Source organism: Chrysemys picta, chromosome 2, assembly GCF_011386835.1.
Source record: "Chrysemys picta bellii isolate R12L10 chromosome 2, ASM1138683v2, whole genome shotgun sequence".
NCBI classification, from domain to species: domain Eukaryota; kingdom Metazoa; phylum Chordata; order Testudines; family Emydidae; genus Chrysemys; species Chrysemys picta.
In genome coordinates this window covers 175,045,022-175,069,138 of record NC_088792.1, presented here as the reverse complement: position 1 = coordinate 175,069,138, position 24,117 = coordinate 175,045,022, and the positions used below count along the sequence as shown (strand labels likewise).

The 24,117-nt window shown below is 43.6% G+C and overlaps 2 protein-coding genes across 2 annotated transcripts in view; one reads left to right on the top strand and one right to left on the bottom strand.

The window, feature by feature from the left end:
* Positions 1 to 24,117, top strand: part of F13A1 (coagulation factor XIII A chain) — a 300,639-nt gene that overhangs the window by 38,555 nt on the left and 237,967 nt on the right. Inside the window, exons 2-3 of the mRNA XM_065584922.1 lie at positions 3,289 to 3,435; positions 7,196 to 7,330. Of these exons, the coding sequence (XP_065440994.1) occupies positions 7,327 to 7,330 (4 nt within the window). The 5' untranslated portion in view covers positions 3,289 to 3,435; positions 7,196 to 7,326. The remainder of the gene's footprint in view (positions 1 to 3,288; positions 3,436 to 7,195; positions 7,331 to 24,117) is intronic.
* LY86 (lymphocyte antigen 86) overlaps positions 1 to 24,117 on the bottom strand; it is a 38,512-nt gene that overhangs the window by 12,541 nt on the left and 1,854 nt on the right. Inside the window, exon 2 of the mRNA XM_005305973.5 lies at positions 230 to 316. Within this exon, the coding sequence (XP_005306030.1) occupies positions 230 to 316 (87 nt within the window). The remainder of the gene's footprint in view (positions 1 to 229; positions 317 to 24,117) is intronic.

Below are 24,117 nucleotides of genomic sequence, written 5' to 3'. Positions count from 1 at the left end.
AAGTGACTTGCTCAAGGTCACACAGTAGGTCAGAGACACACTGAGAGTAGAATCTATGCCTCCTGAGGCCCAATCTGTGTCTGATCCCCTGGACCCTCGCATGAGAGCGATAAACCCTCTCATGTTTTATCAAAAGCACTTGGTTATTATTCATCAGACCCTCTTTAACACTGATACATGCACAATGAAGTATCTTATTTGTAACACTCAAAAACAGCACTTTACTTACTTAAGACCATTGCAGCTCTGATGTTAAAAGTATTGGTTAAGATATTGGAACAGCCATCGATGCTAAGAGCAAAATCTTGCACAGGATCTGTCAAAAGGTAACAGGCAATTGATTTTTACTTTTATTTCCAATGCATGGGAACTCTACTTCATAAAAAATAATGATAAAAGAATAGAATCCTTATGAAAATCAAGTCACACGTATTTTCATTGAAATCCTCCCAAACATAATCCCCATACTCCGACATCGTGTGGCTAAAGGATTAGACTGCTCTGTGCCTATTTCACTGACATCACGCTAATCCCAACTACGTTCGCTTTGAGCCAGAATGTGGCTGGGACCTGCTGTGGGGGGAGAGAACTCAAAATGGGAGTTTAGGGATGGCAATCAGGACTCAGTTGAAACAAGAGTCCTTGCACAGCTGCACTTTCCAGTGTCCCTAAACTCTCATTCCCTCTATCACAGTGACTTGTGCTTAATAATAGAACATACATGGAATATCAGGGGTGGAAGGGACCTCAGGAGATCAGCTAGTCCAACTCCCTACTCAAAGCAGGACCAATCCCCAACTGTTCCCCCCCCGACCCCTAAATGGCCCCCTCAAGGATTGAACTCACAACCCTGGGTTTAGCAGGCCAATGCTCAAACCACTGAGATAATAATAATTAATATTATAATTATTATTTATTGTTCTATTTGTATTGCAGTAATGCCTAATAGAGCTGGCTGGGAAATTTAATTTAGGTATGTGAAAGTTTTTGGAAATTTTTTCATCCTGAATCAGGACAAAAAGCCAAAAACTCTTTTTCCGAATTGAAATCTATTTGTTTTTTCAACATTGAAACATGATGTTTCTGAAATGAAAAATGCCTCCAAGCTGGATGCTTGGGAGCTGGGGTACAACAAACTCTGGCAGCTGCTGTCTGAAATTGACATGATTCTTGTCAGTTTTACTGCTGCCTATCACTGAATAGCAGCATGAAACTGACCAGACTCTTGTATAAATTGAAATCCTCTCCCTCCCCCTACATTCCTGCTTTCTAGCCATTAGGACCTGGCCAGTCCTTAAATTATTTAATACTTTAACGCTTTGTCAACATATCCATTTCTGATGCTGGGTGTCGACAACAACTGCAGCTGAGCCAGTGCTGAACTGGTTTAACTGCAAGCATAAACTAGCGGTTCTCAAACTGTGGGTCAGGACTCCAAAGTGGGTTGCGACTCCATTTTAATAAGATCATCAGGGCTGACATTAGACTTGCTGGGGCCAAAGCCCCACTACTCGGGGCAGAAGCCCGAGGGCTTCAGCCCTGGTGGCGGGGCTCAGGTTACAGGCCCTCTGCCTGGGGCTGAATCCCTTTGGCTTTTGGCACCCACACCCAAGGCGGCAGGACTCGGGCAGATTCAGGCTTTGGTCCCCCCTCCTGGGGTCGTGCAGTAATTTTTGTTGTCAGAAGGGGGTCACAGTGCAATGAAGTTTGAGAACCCTGGGTGTAGACCAAAACAAACTTGTTAAAAACATTTCAGAAACCATGGGTGACTTCAGGGGAAGTTGCCTGGTGAATGAAAATCAGGTCACTTAGATGCCTAGCTAAGGACTTAGGAGCCTAACTTTATGCTCCTATTTTTGAAAACCTTAGCCCAGGCTTTGTAGGTGACATTTTATTGAACTGAAAATGGTGGGATAGGGACAGTTTTCACAGGTCTAAGCTATTTCTCCTCACAGCCCCTCGGTGAGGTAGAGCAGTGCTGTATATTGTACAGATGGGGCACCGAGGCACATTCATTCTAAAGGCCAGATTTTCAAAGGTATTTAGGGACCTAGCATGATTTTCAAAAGTGCCTAGAAGGTTAGGTGCTTTGTAAACCCCACTAGATGCCTAGCTGCATCTTTGGGTGCCTAAAATGGTTTGACAGGTTTCAGAGTAGCAGCTGTGTTAATCTGTATCCACAAATACTCCTGTTCTTTTTAAAAGGTTTTTGAAACTCTGTCCTTAACACACTGGCCTGAGATCATGCAGTAAGTCTATGCGGGGAGTAGTACTCAGGTCTTTCAGAGAAAGGCTCGTTTGCTGGATAAGGAGCTATCTCTCTATTGCATGCTGCCAAAAAAAGAGGACTCTGATAGATGAGAGCAAAACCAAGGTGGCCAGTTCTCTGAGACTCCAGCAAATGGTCCCAGGAGGTTAGGATGGATGCCCTGGTTGACAGCATGAAAAGCAGCACAGAGGTCAGGAAGGCTGGAGAATGAGAGTCAGATAAGAGGAGATCACTTAACTCCCAAGAGGTGGCAGGTTCTGTCCCATGCTGGGTTGTAGAGCAATGGCTGCCGTGCAATTTTACATTTGAACTGAAAACCATTTTGTTTTGTCATTTTTTTGTTCTGAGTTCGAGAAAAGGAAGGAATAAGAAAGTGTCATAAAAGTATCAGATGTATTTATGCCTCAAATTCTTAGAGTTTCAGCTGTATCCAGGCCAATTCTAGAACAAAGAATAGAAATTACATCCACAGAGTCCATAAAGTTGATGATTATTATCATGATTTGTATTATTCACTGGGCACCATCTGTGTGCTCAGCACTGTTCAGAATATGCCAGAAAATGTAGTCCCTCAGCCAATGAGTATAAAATGTGTATCCCTGGATAAGATGGCTCAGATATTTAAGTATGAAGTATATAGTTATTAAGCACACGTTAATATCTATGAGTGGAGGCACTGACGGCAATAGAAGTTTTACTGGATTCAGGAGTAGAAGATTTGACCCACCAACTTTCTTTCAAGAGGAAGAGCTGCCCAGAGCTCCTGTTCCTGTTTATTTTCCTTTCCTGCCTGCAGTGGTACTGATAAACCTCAGAAGTCTCAATTTTTTTCTAATCTTTAAAATGTGGAATTTTCTTGTTGTTTGGTTTTAAATATTCTTTTGTGAGAACTGCAACTCAATCACGGTAGTGTTGTGTTTAAGAGACTTTTGGAAAGTAACTAGCCTTTAAATAGAAATAAAAGCAGTGTTGCCAACTCTCATGATTTTGTCATGAGATAATTATTGTTTTCCTTAAAGCCCCAGCTCCTGGAGTCAAGTGGACATGTGATGATTTCAGAACATATGAACGGCCATATTGGGTCAGACCAAAGATCCATCTAGTCCAGTATCCTGTCTTCCAACAGCGGCCAATGCCAGGTGCCCCAGAGGGAATGAACAGAACAGGTAATCATCAAGTGATACATCCCCTGTCACCCATTCCCAGCTTCTGGCAAACGGAGGCTAGGGACACCATCCCTGTCCATCCTGGCTAATAGCCACTGGTGGACCTATCCTCCATGAACTTATCTAGTTCTTTTTTGAACCCTGTTATTCTCTTGGCTTTAACAACATCCTCTGGCAAGGAGTTCCACAGGTTGACTGTTCATTGTGTGAAAAAATACTTCCTTTTGTTTTAAACCTGCCGCCTATTAATTTAGTTTGGTGACCCCTAGTTCTTGTGTTATGAGGAGTAAATAACACTTCCTGATTTGCTTTCTCCACACTAGTCATGATTTTATAGACCTCTATCATATCCGCTCTTAGTCGTCTCCTTTCCAAGCTGAAAAGTCCCAGTCTTATTAATCTCTCCTCATATGGCAGCTGTTCCATATCCCTAATAATTTTTGTTGCCCTTTTCTGAACCTTTTCCAATTCCAATATATCTTTTTTGAGATGGGCGACCACATCTGCATGCAGTATTCAAGATGTGGGCGTACCATGGAGTTATATAGAGGCAATGTGATATTTTCTGTCATATTATCTATCCCTTTCTTAATGATTCCCAACATTCTGTTTGCTTTTTTGACTGCCGCTGCACACTGAGTGAATGTTTTCAGAGAACTATCCACAATGACTCCAACAACTCTCTCTTGAGTGGTCACAGCTAATTTAGACCCCCATCATTTTATATGTATAGTTGGATTATGTTTTCCAATGTGCATTACTTTGCATTTATCAGCATTGAATTTCATCTGCCATTTTGTTGCCCAGTCAGCCAGTTTTGAGAGATCTTTTTGTAGCTCTTCGCAGTCTGCCTGGGACTTAACTATCTTGAGCAATTTTAGATCATCTGCAAATTTTGCCACCTCACTGTTTACCCATTTTTCCAGATCATTTATGAATGTATTGAATAGGATTTGGCCCAGTACAGACCCCTGGGGGACACCACTATTTATCTCTCTCCATTCTGAAATCTGACCATTTATTCCTACCCTTTGTTTCCGATCTTTTAACTAGTTACCAATCCATGAGAGGACCTTCCCTCTTATCCCATGACAGCTTACTTTGCTTAAGAGCCTTTGGTGAGGGACCTTGTCAAAGGCTTTCTGAAAATCTAAGTACACTATATCCACTGGATCCCCCTTATCCACATGCTCGTTGACCCCCTCAAAGAATCCTAGTAGATTGGTGAGGCATGATTTCCCTTTACAAAAAACATGTTGACTCTTCCCCAACAAATTATGTTCATCTATGTATCTGACAATTTTGTTCTTTACTAAAGTTTCAACCAGTTTTCCTGGTACTGAAGTCAGGCTTACCGGCCTGTAATTGCCGGGATCACCTCTGGAGTAGGGTGACCAGACGTCCCAATATTTGCTTGTTTGTCCCGCGTCCCGACCGATGTTCAGTCGAGACACTGGACAAACAAGCAATTTTGCCCTCCGCTCCAGCGCACAGGTGGAGCCTGGAGCGGCTCTCGCCCCCCAGCCCCACCCCCTCTTTCCCCCATTGGATCCCTCCCCAAATCCCCACCCTGGCCTTGCCCCCAGCCCCACCCCCTCACTGCCCCCATTGGATCCCTCCCCAAATCCCCGCCCTGGCCCCGCCTCTTCCCCAAGCACGCCGCATTCCTCCTCTCTCCCAGGCTTGCGCTGATCAGCTGTATGGACCTGCAAACTGCTCCAGTCCAGTTTCTCCAGGAAGGTGAGCACGGCCCGGCAGAGATCCCGCAGCAGCTCCCTCCACCCGAGCCCCCGGTAGAACGCGAGGCAGGCCTGGGCTTCCTGCGCTGTGCCCATGGCTCACGGAGCGGCCCGGCCCGGCCCGGCCTGGTCTGGGCGGGGAGGGCGGCCGGGAAGCGAGCCAGGCTGCCCCGGCGATCTAGCGCAGCACGTGGGCTTGGCAGCTCAGCTGTTGCAGCCACCATAGAGTCGAGTGGAGACTGGGCTGTGGAGACGGGGGAATGGCACTCCAGCGGCTTTTTTTTTTTGCTCCGCTGCCGGTGTCACATTAGCTATCCTCCAGTCATCTGGTACAGAAGCTGATGTAAATGATAGGTTACAGACTACAGTTAGTAGTCCTGCAATTTCACATTTGAATTCCTTCAGAACTCTTGGGTGAATACCATATGGTCCTGGTGACTTATTACTGTTTAGTTTATCAGTTTGTTCCAAAACCTCCTCTGACGACCTCAATCTGGGACAGTTCCTCAGATTTGTCACCTAAAAAGAATGACTCAGGTTTGGGAATCTCCCTCACATCTTGAGCCGTGAAGACCGATGCAAAGAATTTATTTAGTTTCTCCGCAATGGCCTTATCGTCCTTGAGTGCTCCTTTAGCATCTTGATCATCCAGTGGCCCCACTGGTTGCTTAGCAGGTTTCCTGCTTCTGATGTACTTAACATTTTTTTTGCTATTACTTTTTGAGTCTTTGGCTAGCTGTTCTTCACATTCTTTTTTGGCCTTCCTAATTTTATTTTTACACTTCATTTGCCAGAGTTTATGCTCTTTTCTATTTTCCTCACTAGGATTTAACTTCCACTTTTTAAAGGATGTCTTTTTGCCTCTCACTGCTTCTTTTATTTTGTTGGTTAGCCACGGTGGCACTTTTTTGGTTCTCTTACTATGTATTTTAATTTGGGCTATACATTTAAGTTGAGCCTCTATTATGGTGTCTTTAAAAAGTTTCCATGCAGCTTACAAGGATTTCACTTTTGGCTCTGTACCTTAAAAATTTCTGTTTAACTAACCCCCTCATTTTTGTGTAGTTCTCCTTTCTGAAATTAAATGCTACAGTGTTGGGCCGTTGTCGTGTTTTATCTGCCCCAGGCAGGTGCAGTATAAACTGACGGGGCCTTGGCCTACTAGGATGTTTCTAAAGTTAAATGATCTATTCCAAGCTTGGTGAACTGCAAAAAAAATGATTGAAAGTAATCTAGAATAGGAGTACTTGTGGCACCTTAGAGACTAACAATTTATTTGAGGATAAGCTTTCGTGGGCTACAGCCCACGAAAGCTTATGCTGAAATAAATTTGTTAGTCTCTAAGGTGCCACAAGTACTCCTATTCTTTTTGCGGATACAGACTAACACGGCTGCTACTCTGAAAAGTAATCTAGATTATTCTAAAAATCAGCGTGTGTAAATGCTCTTTGTTGGTACTTTGTCAGCAGACTTCCAGCCCCACGAGCAGCGTTAGCTTTGTCTGCAGGAGAGTGCTCCTGCTGACAAAGCTGCATTTCCACTGCCACTTGCGTCGGCAAAACTTTTGTCTTTTGTGGCGGGGCTTTTTAAAGTACCCATGAAAGACAAAAGTTTTGTCGACAATTTCATAGTGTAGACAAGCCCTTATAACAAATTAAAAATATACATTAAATTTTTAAACCTAACCAGTGTCCCTTAAGTGACTTGACATAAGATGTGAGAACATGTTAGTATTAGAGCTAAGTGGGTCTAATATTTAATTCTCTTTTTTTATATAGGAATGAGATACAGCTAATTTCTAAATTATTATCTGCAAAAAAAACCCCTAGAGTTTTCAGGTGCCTAAGTAGCCCCTGGAATCATGGTTAAAGTTGCCCCCTCTCCCCCGCCATCAAAATCTGAAATGGCGCCCCAAGCTGGAGTCAAGATTGTCTTCTGTGAGGCTGGGTTGATGTGGCAGCAGTGCATTGTGTTCCAGTTTGAATGCTGTCTTTAAAATGGTCCTCCCCCCCCCCCCACAGGTTTAAACTATATGTGTGACTGGAAGGTGGGGCCAGCAGGGATGAAAGTGTGGCGGGAGCCTGTGAGCAATGAAGCCTGGTGACTCAAATGCACAAATGGAAAGGAAAAAGCAAGAGGCGGTAAAGAGAAGATGGGTGAGTACCCTAAAAAAACCCCAAACAAACCTAGACCAGGGAAGCATGTAAGCTCTCCAAAGGTCCACCCAAAACTTAATTTCTGTTCTTAAAAATAACTATCAAATAAAGCAGTGAGGCAAAAAGGCAATGATATTTGCCCAAGGCTTCATGCCAGTGAGCTGCATTTTGTTTTTTCTTTCAATGAACGAGTCCCTTTAGTTGTGTGACGGACTAGAAAAGGAGGATGGCGCCAAGGGAGCTGTTTAATAGTTACACAAGAGTCAGAGGGACCTGATGGCTTGGTTTTTTTTCCCCTTCCTGTCACTTCTTATTTTGCAACTTTGGTTTCAAAAGTCATTGCAATGAAGTGAAAAGAGCCGTTTCTTGCTCTTGTGGGAGATATGGTTTTAGACTTCTCTTTTCTCTAAAGCATCTAGGGCCCCCTCCCCACTTTTCTCTGTCCCCTCTCAGGGGTTGGTTTCCTCTTTGCTTCTGCAAGCGAATCTCTCACTTCTGTATTTAATGCAAAGTGTGATGATAAAGTTTAGGAAGCAGCTGCTCAGATTTTGGACTAATCAGGAGTCAGTGGCTCAAATGTATCAACCAGTGTTACTCTAGGTGCTGCTGCCACTGCTTTCTGTAATGTGTTGAGCTTGCATAAGAGCTACAGATGGTTGAATGGTTAAAAGTTCCAACACTGAAGTTTTCATATGGGGACACAGTTACAAAATGATATTGCAACAAATACAGTTTGGTATTGCTCTTTTAGATGGGACTGGTCTGTTTTTTAACCATCTAACTGAATCATGGCACGAAGACTGGTCAACATTTTTTAGTCAAAACTGTTTTTCAGTGGAAAACTGGGTTTTTGACAAAACAAAGTTCTTCGTGAAAGGTGTCTACTTTTTATGGAAAAGGTTGACTTTTTGTTGAAAAATTGAACTTATGGGAGTTGCAGTTCAAGTGCCTCATGCCCCTGTTCTCCTTCATGGACTGGGATCCCCAGCTGGACTACATCTTCCACGATGTGCTTTGGCCATGGGACTCCCATGAGACACCACAATGCTTCTACAAGAGGCGAGCCTGTGGTGCATCATGCAAGATGTAGTCTGTCCAGAAACCATGACAGTAGAGGAGAATGGAGGTATGAGGCACTCAAACGACAGCTCACATGAGACTGTGCAGTGGAATTTCCCAAAAGAAATTTTATGGCTTTTGAATTTTTGCTGAAAAGTCAAAACTTCCCACTGGGGTTGGGGACACACATTTCTGACCATCACTCTATGGTACATGGGTGTAGGACTTTACAGTCCAACATGATAGTTCTGTAGTTGAGATGGGACCTCTTGGTAGCAATTCTTCCTGAGTAAGGGGAAGGTAGGATGAGCTGCAGTGCCAGTGAGAAGTAGGCAGAGTGGATGCAGCTAAAGGAACTTAGAGAACCCAAAGTAGGCTTTTTTTGTTAAATAAAGATGTCTGCAAATGTTACTGTGCCTGGGTAGCTATGTAGCTGAAAGGAGAGTCTATTCTGCTTTTTCTGTACTGACCCTTTAAATGTGGAGGAATCCCCTGTCTCCTACAGGAGCAACTGTGAAGCAGCTGCCATTTCGGTTTTCAGATGCACAATGTTCCAAGAGGGAATCAATGTATTTTGTCTCATGGAGACTTTATACTCGTTCTTTCTTGTTTGCCTCAGTCAGAAGTGACTCATCTAGACTGATTTTTTTTTTACATGTTATGTCTTTCACATATCCAAAGCAAAAACATTTACCTTTTTGACTATAAAATACATGATGATTCCCTTTCCTGCAACACTTCATAGTGCACAGTACTGTATGTTCCCAGATCCCAGTCGTCCCTCCACCCACTCCTTCAATCTGTTATCTCTTCCATAATTAAAGCTAGAAACTCTTCTTCTGGTTTCAGATAGTTTGCTATTCCAGTTCAGCTTTGATATGTTACCAACATTTGAAATCATGATTGAAATTTTGCAAAAACATTTAGCTTTTCTGCAAGTAAATGCTTAACGGAAAAATAGGCATTTTTATGTCTTTATATTTTTGCTTGAGATGGGTCTGAGTCCCAGCATTAGGAACTAGAGCTGAACTTCCTCAAGGCATAGGGGTGTCTAGATCTGCGGTTTGGGTTCAAGCCTATCTGTATTTCTGACTACTTTCACACGACTACTTTCAGGTACAAATGCTCAGCTAGATCCTCAGCTGGTCTGAATGGTTGACTACAGCTGAAGTTCTGTCCCCTTCTTTGAACATAATAGGACCCACGGATGCTACTGAGGTTTTGAGTGTGTTCAACATTGAGATTGCAGCTTTCAGCAGGGCCGCACGGCTCTTTTTGAGCTAGAATTTGGAACCCCTGTTGACTCTCTGCTATTCATCAGCCATTAGTTGGAACACTACCCACTGATCTGACAAATCAGATGCAATGGCACTTCTCTCATTTCACTACTTCCTGAATGTTTATAGGGATATTCCTTGCAGTCCGTATTTATATATAGACTGCCTGGCACATTGCATGCAGTGGCACCATAGTGCTGGATTTCAATCTCATTTGACATTCCTTGTAGCTAGTAGGTGAATTCTATTGGATTATTCTGGAAGAGTGAGTAGACCATCCAGGGGTGAAAGTAAGGTAAATTACTTACTGGTACGGGGGCTCAGCTCAGGGCCCTTGGAAGGGGCGGGGCCTCAGGCAGAAGGAGTGGGGGTCAGCCTCCCCTAGCCAGCCCGGGACTCTGGCCACTGCTGTGCTAGTGGTGGCCAGGAGCCCCGGGCCCTTTTAAATCACTGGGCCCTGGAGCAGCTGCCCCTTTTGCCCCCCCCTCCCATCGGCAGCCCTGGGATGGGAGCAAAAGAGGCAGCGATGTCCGCTAATGGTGATTAAACCCTGGGTAGCTCTGCAACGTGGCCTGTGTACGGGCTGGTACCGGCGGCCACTTCTTATTGGTACGCCGTACCGGCCCATACCGGCCCACTTTCACCTCTGAGACTATCCAAAAAATACTGTTGGTTGGAGTTTCAAAGAAATTCACTTGATACATTTTTAAAAAAGATGTATTTGTCTTGTCTTGTTTTCCTTAGCAGGCCTCACATCAGTGTGACTAACACAACATTGCATAGGTGCTGCTGCACCCCTGGGCATGAAGTGGTTTCCATCATATACGGGGTTTACAGTTTGGTTCAATGGCACCTCCACTATACAAATTGTTCCAGCATTCCTGCAGCATTGCAGAAACTGGACTGCCACAGTGTAAAAAGGTCTATTCTAATAATTTTGATGGTCTGTTCTAGAATTGTGCTTGTCTTTTCCCCCCTCTTGTTGACCTTGCTTTGGGTTCAATTTCACCTTGAAGTAATCTGATATTGCCTCAAAATACCACTGCTTCCAAGTCATTATAATAAATGAGTGCAGCAGATTAGAGGCAGCAATCACATGAGCTTTGTGGTGCTCGTGTGACAGAGTTCACATCTCTGCACATCTCAGAGCATTACAGAAGCTCTCCAGTATGATTCTGGTACCTTTTGGCCTTTCAAAATCACACTTTTGGGAGCCGATAAACAATGCAATTGTATTGAATGGTTTTATTAGGGTCACACAAGGACAGTACAGTGCTGCAGGAACTGGAAATGAGCATGAGGGAAAAAATACTTAGCACTTAAACAGCACTTTTCACCTTCAAAGCTCTTAACAAAACTAATCCTCACAACATCCAAGTGAACAAAGGAGATAAAGAATGATTAACTGTTTTGGATGCCATAATTTATGCATTCCCTCAACACTTCCCTTTTAATGTCTATTTGAATAAATTAACCTGAACGCTCAGAGAGAGATTTGAAATGCAGTGGAACCCACTCATAGTGAACTGAGATAGCCTCTGTTGAAGCAGAATTAAAGTTTCAGATTATGCACATGTACACTCTATTTGATGAACCTCCACTTAGGACTTGCCTTCACTCCAAAACTGGACCATGCTGGAACATGGTTGTGAAGAACCGAGTTAGCTGACGCAATGCTGACGGTGACTTTGCATTCAGTGTAGAGCAGAACAAATTGTATAAACTCATGTCCGCTAATGGTGATTAAACCCTGGGTAGCTCTGCAACTGAAAGGGTTTAATCATGATTAGCTGACACCAGGCTGAGCACACTTTGTCCTGGTCTACATTGACCTCAGAGTCACAGTCAACACTGAGTTTGCTAACTTGAATCTTCAAGTGCTGCTTGGCATTTCACTTAGCTCGGGGGTGCACTCTGAAACCCAGTGCAGAATTCCTGCTGGGTTTTGTCTCCAAAACCCCACACTTTGGCTCGTGTCGGCATCACAGAGGTGGAGTGGGAGGAATGTCACATGTCTTTGGGGCTGCAAAGTACCTGTGCACCCTGCTGCAATAGTGCTGCAAACTCGTGTGATATTTAGTGTATTACTTAAAGCCCCAGCTCCTGGAGACAAGTGATTATGTGTGAATCCTAGCTTTCATTTCTGAAAGAGTAAGTTTCTAGCGCTCATTCTGGTTGCAGAGAAAAGCCTGAAAATGTGCAACTGAAAGTTTCAAACCCAGAAGATCCTAAAAAATGTAATATATTTTTTAAAGCTCATGATATTTAAGCTAATGTCATTATATTTTTTCCAGTCTGACTCATGAGTATCAAACATTTGGGGTTGTCAATACTGCAAATAGCAATTATGTACAAAAGGGCTGGATTGAGTGTGGACAGGCTTATGCCTGAGGTCCCAGCTCCCAGAGTCAAGTGATTATATCAGAATTGAAAAAGGGAAAATTTCTAGACCTCATTGTTGCCAATAAAAGCTTGAAAAAACAGGTTGAGGTTAAGGGTATGTCTACACTAGAAACGCTACAGCAGCACAGCTGCAGCTTAGACACTTACTACAGTGAAGAAAGGGATTCTTCAGTTGCTGTAGTAAATCCATCTCTCTGAGAGGTGGTAGCTAGGTTGACGGAAGGATTCTTCAAACGTATCCTCCACTCGCTACATTGGCTTCCCATAGAATTTTGAATGAAGTTCAAGGACTCAGTCCTTACTTTCAAAGCTCTCTATGACCTGGGTTCAGACTATTTAAGGTTCGTCCAAAGTTCCAGGACAAAGAACTTGGTCAGCAACTATGCTCCTCTGGCACAATGGAACTCTCAGCAATAAGAGTAAAGCTCATCGGTGTGGGAGATTGAACCTTCTCTGGGGGGGGGAAGAGGGAGGTGGTTTGAGACTGTGGAACAAACTCCCCCAGGAACTAAGGACCATCACAAACTGCATCACTTGCTGTTCCAAGTGCAAGGTCCATTTCTTTGACGTTGCCTCTCTAACATAAACACGGAGCAAGAGGTGTGTTTATATTAAACAAAAAGCAAAAACCATCGTTCCAAAACTAGAACCTCCACTCCACACGCTTCTCCCTCTGGGGAGCAGATGAGAGAATAAATCACACATGGCAAATGTGTAGTCATGTTGTTTAAAGAACACATGGAAGGTATCACTGTATGTCACTGACCATCAATGCTTGCCATAGTGCTTTGGGAATCGGTCCTGTTTCATGTATGAAATAGAACCAAAGACTCCTACAAAGGGTCCTGTGGCTAGAAATGTGTACAGCACTCTGGATGTCAGACTTTTTTGCTAATTACGCACAACAGTGTCTGGCTGCATGTAGATATACCAGATGTGTCCCATTTTCCGAGAATGGGTTGAAATCAGCCGCAGAGGTGGGGCAATAAGTTGTAATCAGCGCCATATAACCCTTAAGGAAACTGCTTTGACTTGCTGCACTACCTGCCATTGAATCATTTCACAGAAGTCTTTCATTTTCAGATGAAAAGAAGGCCAGTATATGGAATTCATTTTGTGGCGGTTCTTCAAATCTCTAATAAGAAACTCTCTTGACTCTGCAAGTAACATCCAGGAGAGGCTGGCGTTTAGTGCTTAGCAGGGTCAGCATCACTAAAATCTCCTCCTTAAGCAGACTTGATTAGCTCTGTGTTACTCCAGTTTTATGCTGTTGTAACTCCCACTGAAGTCAGTGAAGTTACAGCAGCATAAAACTGGAGTAGCACAGCGGTGAATCACATCCTCCTCCTGGATGAGAAGACGTCAGAGCCTAGAGAGGTTTTTTTTCTGGATTATTTTAGACGGTTCCTATAAACTGATTGTACATCTGCCAGGGAAGCCCACCTCCCATTTAGAAAGCCCTGCTCTCATGGTAACTGAAGGCGTCTCTGGAGGGTTGAGAGCTATACTAAAGCCTATATGTGCAACATTCTCTAAATGAGGTAGAGTGAAGGTCTCTAGAAGCTGTATCTTGTGGTACACCTAAACAGTAAATTTACCATGAGACTGCTCCTGAACCATCATTGTTCAGTTCTTGGTCTTTAATGTTAATATGGGGTGGATGTACTTTTTGATGACCTCCACTTTACACAACAAAGAGCTAATCTCAAGGTCTTACTCGATATCTGGTATAACTTTGGCTAATCTATTTAATACTAAACCTGTCCCCCATAAAATATTCCAATTTTGCATGTCTTAATAATTAACAAAATCACAGGCTCCTTACAGTTCTTCTTGATGCATTGTACTCTGTAAATATAATTTAGAATACTGTTTTGGCATTGTTTAATTATGTCTGGGTAGTCCCATGCTTTTTCATAGAGGGAACCATATCTTAATATTAATTGCCTTGTGGACTACTTCCCCCACCATTTGCGATCCCTTAATGTCCCTGTGACAGCGACAGCAATTGCCTACATTGGAAAGGAGTTAGTTGGAAATACTATCTTTTAATGCAATATAGCAACTAGAAATAAGGAGGAAGGGCCGACACCATGTGATCAGTCATCTCTCTGGGGATCCTTGGCCAGATGGGCATTCAAACTGTCACACCGAGGTATTTTGGATAGCGCAAATGAAAACATTTTCAAGGGAAACTCTAGTTCTTTGATTGTTGTCCATTAGGAATCGATGCTAGAAAAGACCAGCGGTGAGCTGGTTTCATGTGGCTTTGAATAATTCAGGAACAAAAGCAATTTGCAGGAGACTGCTTGAGGAAGATAAATAAATAAATAATTATGAAGCATCTGGCTTAATCTAGCTGCCATAAAACAATGAGTAATGGAGAGAGATCCTTCTTTTATCAAGCGCATGATTTAACATTTACCCTGTAGAAGCAGGAAACAAGAGTTTTCCCCACCCACTAACTTCTCCCTAACAGCTAAAGCTCCCAGCAAGCTTATTTCCTTTAATTAAAAAGAGAGTCCATGTACAGATAACATATACACCAAGGGAGAGAGACCAGCAATCTGATTTAACTTGGGGTGATGGGAAAAGCAGAAATTGGTGTTATGTAAAATTAAAGTTGCTGCAAAGATTAATAAAGAAGACAACCCGTTAGCATGGTACAACTGAGTGATCAAAGATAGGCATTCTGGGTTTATAAAATATGATCCCATGCTTTACAGATTTGCTTCATATCTGACAGCTCATGTTGTTGCTTCAATTAAGAAAAAAAAGTGGAGTGTAAACACTGTATATTTGGTCCTCAAGAAGCCTTTCAATTCATATGGCAAAGACCTTCGGGGGATGGGAAGAGTAGCTGACCTGGACTCCACTAAGGGCATGTCTACACTAGAAATGCTACAGCAGCACAGCTGTAGTGCTGCAGCTGTGCCTCTGTGGTGTAGACACTTACTCCAGTGGCTTGTCTGTCACTGTAGTAAATCTACCTCTCTATGGGCATGGCTACACTTGCAGATGTAGAGCGTTGGGAGTTAAACCAGCCTTCGGAGACCGCTGCCGTGTGTTTACACTGTCAGATTTAAGCGCACTGGCGTGGCCACATTAGCAGCTCTTGCAATGCCACAGAGAGCAGTGCATTGTGGTAGCTATCCCAGCGTGCAAGTGGCTGCAACATGCTTTTCAAATGTGGTGTTTGTGGAGTGTGACAGGCAGTGTGTTGTGTGTATGTGGGGGGAGAGAGAGTGGGTTTTTGGGGTGTTGAGAGTGTGTCAGCATGCTGTCTTGTAAGTTCAGACAGCAGCAGACCCCTCCTTCCCCCCACCTCTCTCTCTCACACACACTCACAGCAGCAACATTCCACAGTAATGGTTTGCTTTGTCCCGGAGCAGATAAGCATGCCGGCTGTCAGAAACGGAGCTTTGAAAGGGGATATCCGCATTCCTACAGCCGATTCCAAAACAATGAGAAGAGTGGCCACTTGACTTCAGGGGATTATGGGATGTTTCCAGAGGCCAATCACAGAGCAGTTATGCAACACCTCGTTCACACTGACACCCAGGTGTTTCAGCCGGGGTGCAGCAATCTTTATGCTTCTTGTGGAGGGGGATTACCAGGAGCGCTCCAGCTGCAGAGTTGAGGCGCTCTAAGTGCCTTGCCAGTGTGGACGGGTCACGAGTTAGGGTGCCTGGGGCTGCTTTAATGTGCTCTAACTTGCAAGTGTAGCCAAGCCCTAAGAGGAAGAGGTGGCAGCTAAGTTGATGGAAGAATTCTTATGTCGATCTAGTGCTGTCTACACTGGGGCTTAGGTCAACTTAACTACGTCACACCCCCGAGCAACATAGCTAAGTCAACTTTACTTTCTAGTATAGACCAGCCCTCAGAGTGAAAGTATTCCAGATTGCTTGGATAGTTTTTTTTTGTTTTTTTTTTAAAAGGATGATTAAGTGATGTTGTGATGATGAGCTATCCAATGTGCCAAATCCTGTGATTGGTTTCTTAGCATTGAAAAGATGCCAATAAAGCAGGTTTTAGTGTGAGTGTATTCATAGACTTTAAGACTTTAAGGTCAGAAGGGGCCATTATGATCGTCTAGTCCAGAGGTGGGCAAACTACAGCCCACGGGCCACATCCGGCCCGTGGGGCTGTCCTGCCTGGCCCCTGAGCTCCCGGACGGCCCCGGCCCCTCCCCTGCTGTCCCCCCTCCCCTGCAGCCTCAGCTCACCGTGCTGGCTCCGGCTGGGCGGCGCGGCTCAGGGGCAGATTTACAAGTAAACACAGGGTGCCCTGGCACAGGGCCCCCCAACAACAGGGGGACCCAGGGCTGGGCACTCGGACAGCTCAGCACCGGCGCACCCCCCCCGGGGGGGAGGGGCTGCACTGAGGGGGCAGGAGAGCAGGCAGGCAGTGCGGGCTGCAGGAGCCCGTGGAACGCGGCTGGAGGACTCAGGAGGAGCACCGGGCGGCTGCGCAGCCAGCTGGAGAGAAGTGGCACTTTGAAGGGGAAACTGCTGCTTCTCTCCGGCTGCGCAGCTGCCCCTGCTCCTCCTGAGTCCTCCGCCCATGTTCCCAGGGCCACATTCTGAAAGGGGTTTGGGGGGGATGGATGGGGGTGGGGCCCCAGGGGGTTGGATGGGGGTGGGATCCCGGGGGCGGTTGCGGCGGGGATCCCGGGAGGGGGCGGTCAGGGGACAAGGAGCAGGGGGGGTTGGATGGGTAGGGCGTTCTGAGGGGGGCAGTCAGGGGGCGGGAAGTGGGAGGGGGCGGGGGCAAGGCTGTTTGGGGAGGCACAACCTTCCCTGCCCGGCCCTCCATACCGTTTTGCAACCCCGATGTGGCCCTTGGGCCAAAAAGTTTGGCCCCCCCGGTCTAGTCTGACCTCCTGCACAACAGAATCTCACCCATCCACTCCTGTATCAAACATCTAACCTATGTCTGAGCTACTGAAGTCCTCAAATCGTGGTTTAAAGACTTCAAGATGCAGAGAATCCTTCAGGAAGTGACCCATGCCCCATGCTGCAGAGGAAGGCGAAAAAACCCCTGGGCCTCTGCCAATCTGCCCTGGAGATATGGCGATCAGCTAAACCCTGAGCATGGGGCAAGACTCACCAGCCAGACACCCAGGAAAGAATTCTCTGTAGTAACTCAGATCCCACCCCATCTAACATCCTATCACAGGCCATTGGGCATATTTACCGCTAATAGTCAAAGATCAATTAATTTCCAAAATTAGGCTATCCCATCATACCATCCCCTCCATAAATGTATCAAGCTTAGTCTTGAAGCCAGATATGTCTTTTGTCCCCACTACTCCCCTTGGAAGGCTGTTCCAGAACTTTACTCCTCTGATGGTTAGAAAACTTTGTCTAATTTCAAGTCTAAACTTCCTGATGGCTAGTTTATATCCATATGTTCTTGAGTCCATATTGGTACTGAGCTTAAATAATTCCTCTCTCACCCTGATATTTATCCCTCTGATATATTTATAGAGAGCAATCATATCTCCCCTCAGCCTTCTTTTAGTTAGGCTAAACAAGCCGAGCTCTTTGAGTCTCCTTTCATAAGACAGGTTTTCCATTCCTCGGATCATCCTAGTAGCCCTTCTCTGTACCTGTTCCAGTTTGAATTCATCCTTCTTAAACATGGGAGACCAGAACTGCACACAGTATTCCAGATGAGGTCTCAGATGAGTACCTTGTATAACGGTACTAACCCCTCCTTATCTCTACTGGAAATACCTCGCCTGATGCATCCCAAGACCGCATTAGCTTTTTTCACAGCCATATCACATTGGCGGCTCACAGTCATCCTGTGATCAACCAATACTCCGAGGTCCTTCTCCTCCTCTGTTACTTCCAAGTGATGTGTCCCCAGCTTATAACAAAAATTCTTGTTATTAATCCCTAAATGCATGACCTTGCACTTTTCACTATTAAATTTCATTCTATTACTACTACTCCAGTTTACAAGATCATCCAGATCTTCCTGTAGGATATCCCGGTCCCTCTCTGTATTGGCAATACCTCCCAGCTTTGTGTCATCCACAAACTTTATTAGTACATTCCCACTTTTTGTGCCAAGGTCAGTAATAAAAGGATTAAATAAGTTTGGTCCCAAAACCGATCCCTGAGGAACTCCACTAGTAACCTCTCTCCAGTCTGACAGTTGACCTTTCAGTACGACCCATTGTAGTCTCCCCTTTAACCAGTTCCTTATCCATCTTTCAATTTTCATATTGATCCCCAACTTTTCCAATTTAGCTAATAATTCCCCATGTGGAACCGTATCAAATGCCTTACTGAAATCGAGGTAAATTAGATCCACTGTGTTTCCTTTGTCTAAGAAATCTGTTACCTTCTCAAAGAAGATCAGGTTAGTTTGGCACGATCTACCTTTTGTAAAACCATGTTGTATTTTGTCCCAATTACCATTGACCTCAATGTCCTTAACTACTTTCTCCTTCAAAAATTTTTCCAAGACCTTGCATACTACAGATGTCAAACTGACAGGCCTGTAGTTACCCGGACCACTTTTTTTCCCTTTCTTAAAAATAGGAACTATGTTAGCAATTCTCCAGTCATACGGTACAACCCCTGAATTTACAGATTCATTAAGAATTCTTGATAATGGGTTTGCAATTTCATGTGCCAGTTCATTTTAACTATTTGGGGCACAATGGACCAGACTGTGAACTCAGTTATACCAAAGTAACTCTATTGACTAGTGTTACACTAGTCAACTGAAGTCAGTAGAGTTACTTGTAACTCCACTGTGCTCCTCCTCAACCCTTTACATAGTAATACGCCAAACTTCAGGCAAATGGCTTTCTACAAGAGTATGCTTCGTCCACTGCTAAGAGTCCTTAGTCCACTCCTAAGAGGTTGCAGTTTTGTACCCTTTCAGATCAGAATGTGTCCCAGTCAGATTAAAGAAATGCAGAGTAATCGGAGAGTGTATTTCCATTTGTGACTCTAATCCAGTGAAAACTGATAACAAAGGGTACAAAACTGCAACCTTTTAGGGCAGAGCAGTGGACTAAGCTTACTCTTGTAGAAATCCGTCTGCCTGAAGTTTAGCATGTTCCTGCATAAAGAATTGAGGACCATAGAGGAGCTACATGAAGGTTTACTTTGTCCCATTTAAGCATAGGCAGCAAATTTGCTATGTGAAAATAGAGCCCAAAGCCATGGCTAGCCCATGGAGCTCCCAGCCAATATTTCCAGTTTAAGTCCTCCATAGTAGTTTAGAAATTGTGAAGAGGAGAGCAATAGCTTCTCTTCCTAACTAAAGCTAATGGTTGTTCATATTCCTAAATATGGAGGTGCTTTTATGGTATACCTACAGATAGGCAGCTGAGTGCTGCAAATAAAATGTGCCCACTTGACTATTTTGACTATTGAATTTAAGATTATATATATGTTTGTTTACCCTTCTCCTGAAATTTCAGTTCATGAACATTGGGCCTGATTTGACTTGAAAAAATTAAAGAAAAAGCTGGATATGAGGTGTGAAATCAGCTTCTCATTTAAACACTCTTTCTGCTATCCAGAAAACCAAGTTGGGCCCGATGGCCTGCTATAACGTCTGGGTCTCCCTCCAGATATCAACCCAAATATTGACTTTGTATCATCCTTTTGAAGCATTCCCTGAAATTCCCTGGTAGTTGCTCAATACATACTGGAAGCGAAGTCTTCAATAATTGATATACCCATTGCTTTATTTTCCAGAAAGCCCCCAGACTCCAAGTTGGAGATGGGGGTTGTTAAAAACCTCTATCCCATCCTCTAGAACAGGGGTAGTCAATAAGTGGACTGTGAGCCAAATCTGGATCGCCAAATGCTTTTTGAATGAACTCTGAAATCTTTTTATTTACTTATTATTATCATTTGTTTTTATTATTGTTTTCTCTGGAATCTGGACCTTGGTTTTTGGATTTTGGTTAATCAGTTGAGTATGTATGTCTAGGTGGGACTGTTCAATGAGCTGAAACTAGTTGTCTCCAAGTGTTGACACCAACATATGATAGTTGTACAAATACTGGCTCACCATAAGACTCTTCAAGAAACTATGTTATAAAAGCACTTGGAAAATACATTACCCCCTTAGATATCTACAGCAGCAAGTGCCTAGTGCAGGGGTTGGCAACCTTTCAGAAGTGGTGTGCCGAGTCTTCATTTATTCACTCTAATTTAAGGTTTCGCGTGCCAGTAATACATTTTAACATTTTTAGAAGGTCTCTTTCTATAAGTCTATAATATATAACTAAACTATTGTTGTATGTAAAGTAAATAAGGGATTTAAAATGTTTAAGAAGCTTCATTTAAAATTAAATTAAAATGCAGAGCCCCCCGGATCGGTGGCCAGGACCCAGGCAGTGTGAGTGCCACTGAAAATGAGCTCGCGTGCCGCAGGTTGCCTACCCCTGGCCTAGTGTACTCTCTGAGGAGGGTGTCCTTGGAACACTTGAGAATGCTAATTAACACGAATTAACCAAATTACAGTTATATAAACACACTATAAGCAGCCGCTGGTGTGTGTGTCAGAGTTATGCTCCATCAGCTTTGTTTGCATGCACTTTCAGAGTAGGAGCATGACACTTGAATAGCACTGAAATCTGCTCAGAGCACTTAACTACATTACCTTCTCCTCCCCTCCCCCAGAGAATTTCCTTTTAAAATGTAAACTGAAGAGATCAAGAGCGTTATTGTGGTAGAGGTCACTCTGAAGTACAAAGGGATCGGAGTCAAACTTTCGTGTTGCAGATTCCTTTCATATTTCTGGATAAAACCCTCCTATTATGATTCCTCTTTTTCATTTAGTCAGCAAAATAGTGTTAACAATGTAAGAATCACTTGACTATATTTGTCTGCCAGGCAGTTTGCTTCTTGAAAGCCCTCTCCCTTGTGGAGGTGATCCCTTTCTTAAACAAAATATTGTCTAATATCCAGGAATATATGCATAGGGGACCAAGAGTAAAAATGCAGTTAATCTTCCAATCACAAGGCAGATACAAATAATAAAAATGGTATTATTGTAGCCCCTATAATAGTCATGGACCAGGACCTCATTGTGCTAGGTGCTGTACAAACAGAGCAGAGAGACAGACCCTGCCCCAAAGAGGGTACGTTAGTTACTCTCAACTATTTGGAGACTAGACCGATGTTACAGTCATTGGACTAAATTAATCCAAGTCCCTGAAATCTATGAAGTTTTCACCAGGGATGGCCTTAACTCTATCTCTTTGATGTGCCCATCCCCCTGGAATCTGAGAGAGAATTTGGCCTATTCTGTCCAACAAGCCACTTGATTAAATGACTGAAGCTTTTAGTCACTTTGTCAAATTGCCATTTCACTCAGGCACTTAGTCAAAGAGTTTAAAATATTATGATGTTTCTAGCCTGATTTTCCTGAAAAGCTGTATAAAACAGGCACTCAGACAGACTACAAAGTAATAAACAAGTGATTAAACTGGGAGTGAAGCTTCACATTTGATAACTTTGAGTTCTTCTTACATGTTTCATATATAATGAATGATAAAAATTGTGGAAGGGATATTAAACCTCTATGCTTCAGGGTTTATGCCAGTCTCAAACTATTGGAGAGTGGGATGAGATTTAATGTTAGGAGCAAATTATCCCACATCTGCCTCCTGCAGCACGCTTATAGCTTCTCCTGAAGCATCTGGTCAACTGGCCACTGTCGGAGACAGGATACAAAACTAAATGGACCTTGGATCTCGTCCCTGTCTTCTGTTTCTGTAGACACTGAATATATATTACATATGAGAGAGGCATTTGAGTATGTTAAAACATTTAATTTTTTCCAAATTCCTTTTGCCTTATTTCATATGTTGCAAGTGAATGCCAAATCACTTTTTGATTTAGTAAATCATGCTGAACACAATCTACCATTGTTCCACATTCTAATAAATGCAAAATCAATCTCTCTACACTCCTGGCACATCCATCAGTTGGTCCTCCGTATAACTCTTCTCTCTTGATTGCTCTTGGCATTGGAAGGATCTTCAAGAAGATGGCCTGTGTTATTTCTGTCTTAATATGTCTTCCAAGGTTTCTGAAGTAATTTGTGGTCATGATAGATCTTCCTTCACTTTGATCACTTATACCCTGGTAGACTATATAGTTATCCCTAGTTTTCCCACATGCTCACAGTACTAGCTGTTACGTCTGGGAGACAGTGTAGCAGCCTATTTACTTCTCTGGGCCACCGCATTCTCATCTTAGGTTGCTCACTATGGAATTACTGATCCGGATTTTTTTTTCTTATTTCTTTTTGGTGCCTTTTTTGCAGTTCATGGCTCTTTGTCATTAATTGAGCTATTCTTTGCTTCTACCTATCTTCAGTTGTCTGTGTAGGTCTTATACTGCACTCAACATAGTAACATTTGACCTTATTTTGGCTTTAGTTAGTTTTTTGTTGCCAACTTGGTGAACTGCAAAGCAAAAATGAACATTTAATACCAGATTTATATGCTGGAACTAAGCCCTATTAATCTTGATTAATTTAGTTAAAAATTTCTTTCACTTCCTGAAATCCACTTAGTTTTCCCTCCAGCATTGTCAATATCCCAGGATGTAAAATCACAAATAGCCAGAATGAATCCTGGTCCCATTGAATCAATGGGAGTTTTCCCATTGACTTCAGTTGGGCCAGGATCTCACCCTAAGCCTTATTGTAACCCATATCTGATGTCACAGAATGATGCATTCTGGGATTTCTTCAGTGGAAGTACCCTGAGGGAGGGAATGAGGGAGAAGAGTTTTACAGAGGTTGGCTAACATTTATTTCTGGGCTGAATATTCCCAGTTGGATTTGTGGGGTTAAAATGAATGTTCCACTTTTGCTTTGCAATTCACCTTTCATGTTCTTCTGCCATTCAGCAGAACATGCCTGTCATGTACAGTAGTACTTATTATTATTCACACTCCACCAACGTCCAGGATTCCTGGCCTAGGCAGCTACTTAAGCTCTTATTCCGAACCTTTGACCTCACACTGACACCATGAAAAGCTATCCTTCTGACATGACAAGCAGCCCTGTGGTTTCTGGGCATTGCTGCATTTGAAGAATCTCATAAGTCTATGCAGTGTAACAGGCAAGGTTTCCTGGCTTGAAAGTTATTCTAGACCTAGCACCAGAAGGTCCGTTGGGAAAGCAATTTATCAACACAGACGAAAGATGAGAATAGCTGAAGGGGCTTTTGACACAGTGGGAGTAGCTTGGGCGGGGGCTCACCAATCTATGCACTTTGTAAGCATCCCTGCATGGGCCAAGTTGGGAGACAGTTGATTAGGAGTGATCAACCAGTTAAGAAAGGGATTCATCTCGTCAGCTGGGGCCTGTTAAATGGGAGATATGAATGGAGAGGGGAGGGCTGGAAGGAAGGGCAAAGAAGTCCAGAATCTCAGAGTGGTGAGACCTCTCTTCCCACTCTTTCACCCTATGAGAATCCTTGGGAAATACTTTATGGTGATACGACATGAAGCTGCATAAAATATTATAAATAAAGAAAGCTATGGTAAGAGTGCGCGAGGGTTGCTTGCAAAGAGAAATCCAGGGTGAGGGAGCCCCCCTCCCTTGACACGGCTGCATGTAGAAAAGTGAGGTTGCCTCTTGCATTGCCAGTAGTATATCCCTGGAGTAGTATATTGTTGAAACCCCAAAACTTTTGACTAAAATGAAAAATCTTAGTCAAATCCATTTTTTGTCCAAAAAAGTTTACATATATATTTAATCAGCTCTAGTCAGTGGAGACACAAGTCCCAATTCTCCTTTCACCAATGCCAGTCTCTTATATCGGAATAATGTCATTACTTTCATTGGAGTTAGTCCTGGTTTGCCCCAGTGTCCATGAGAGGACAATCAGGCCCAGACATTTTGGAGCTAACCTAGGGTATATCTACACTTTGAGCTGGCCGTGTAAATTCCAACACGAGGAGACATCGTTTTGAGCTAGCTCACTAAGAACAGAGTGTAGACATGGCGGTGCGAGCGGAGGGAGGGGCGAGCTGCTCTGAGTACGCCCCT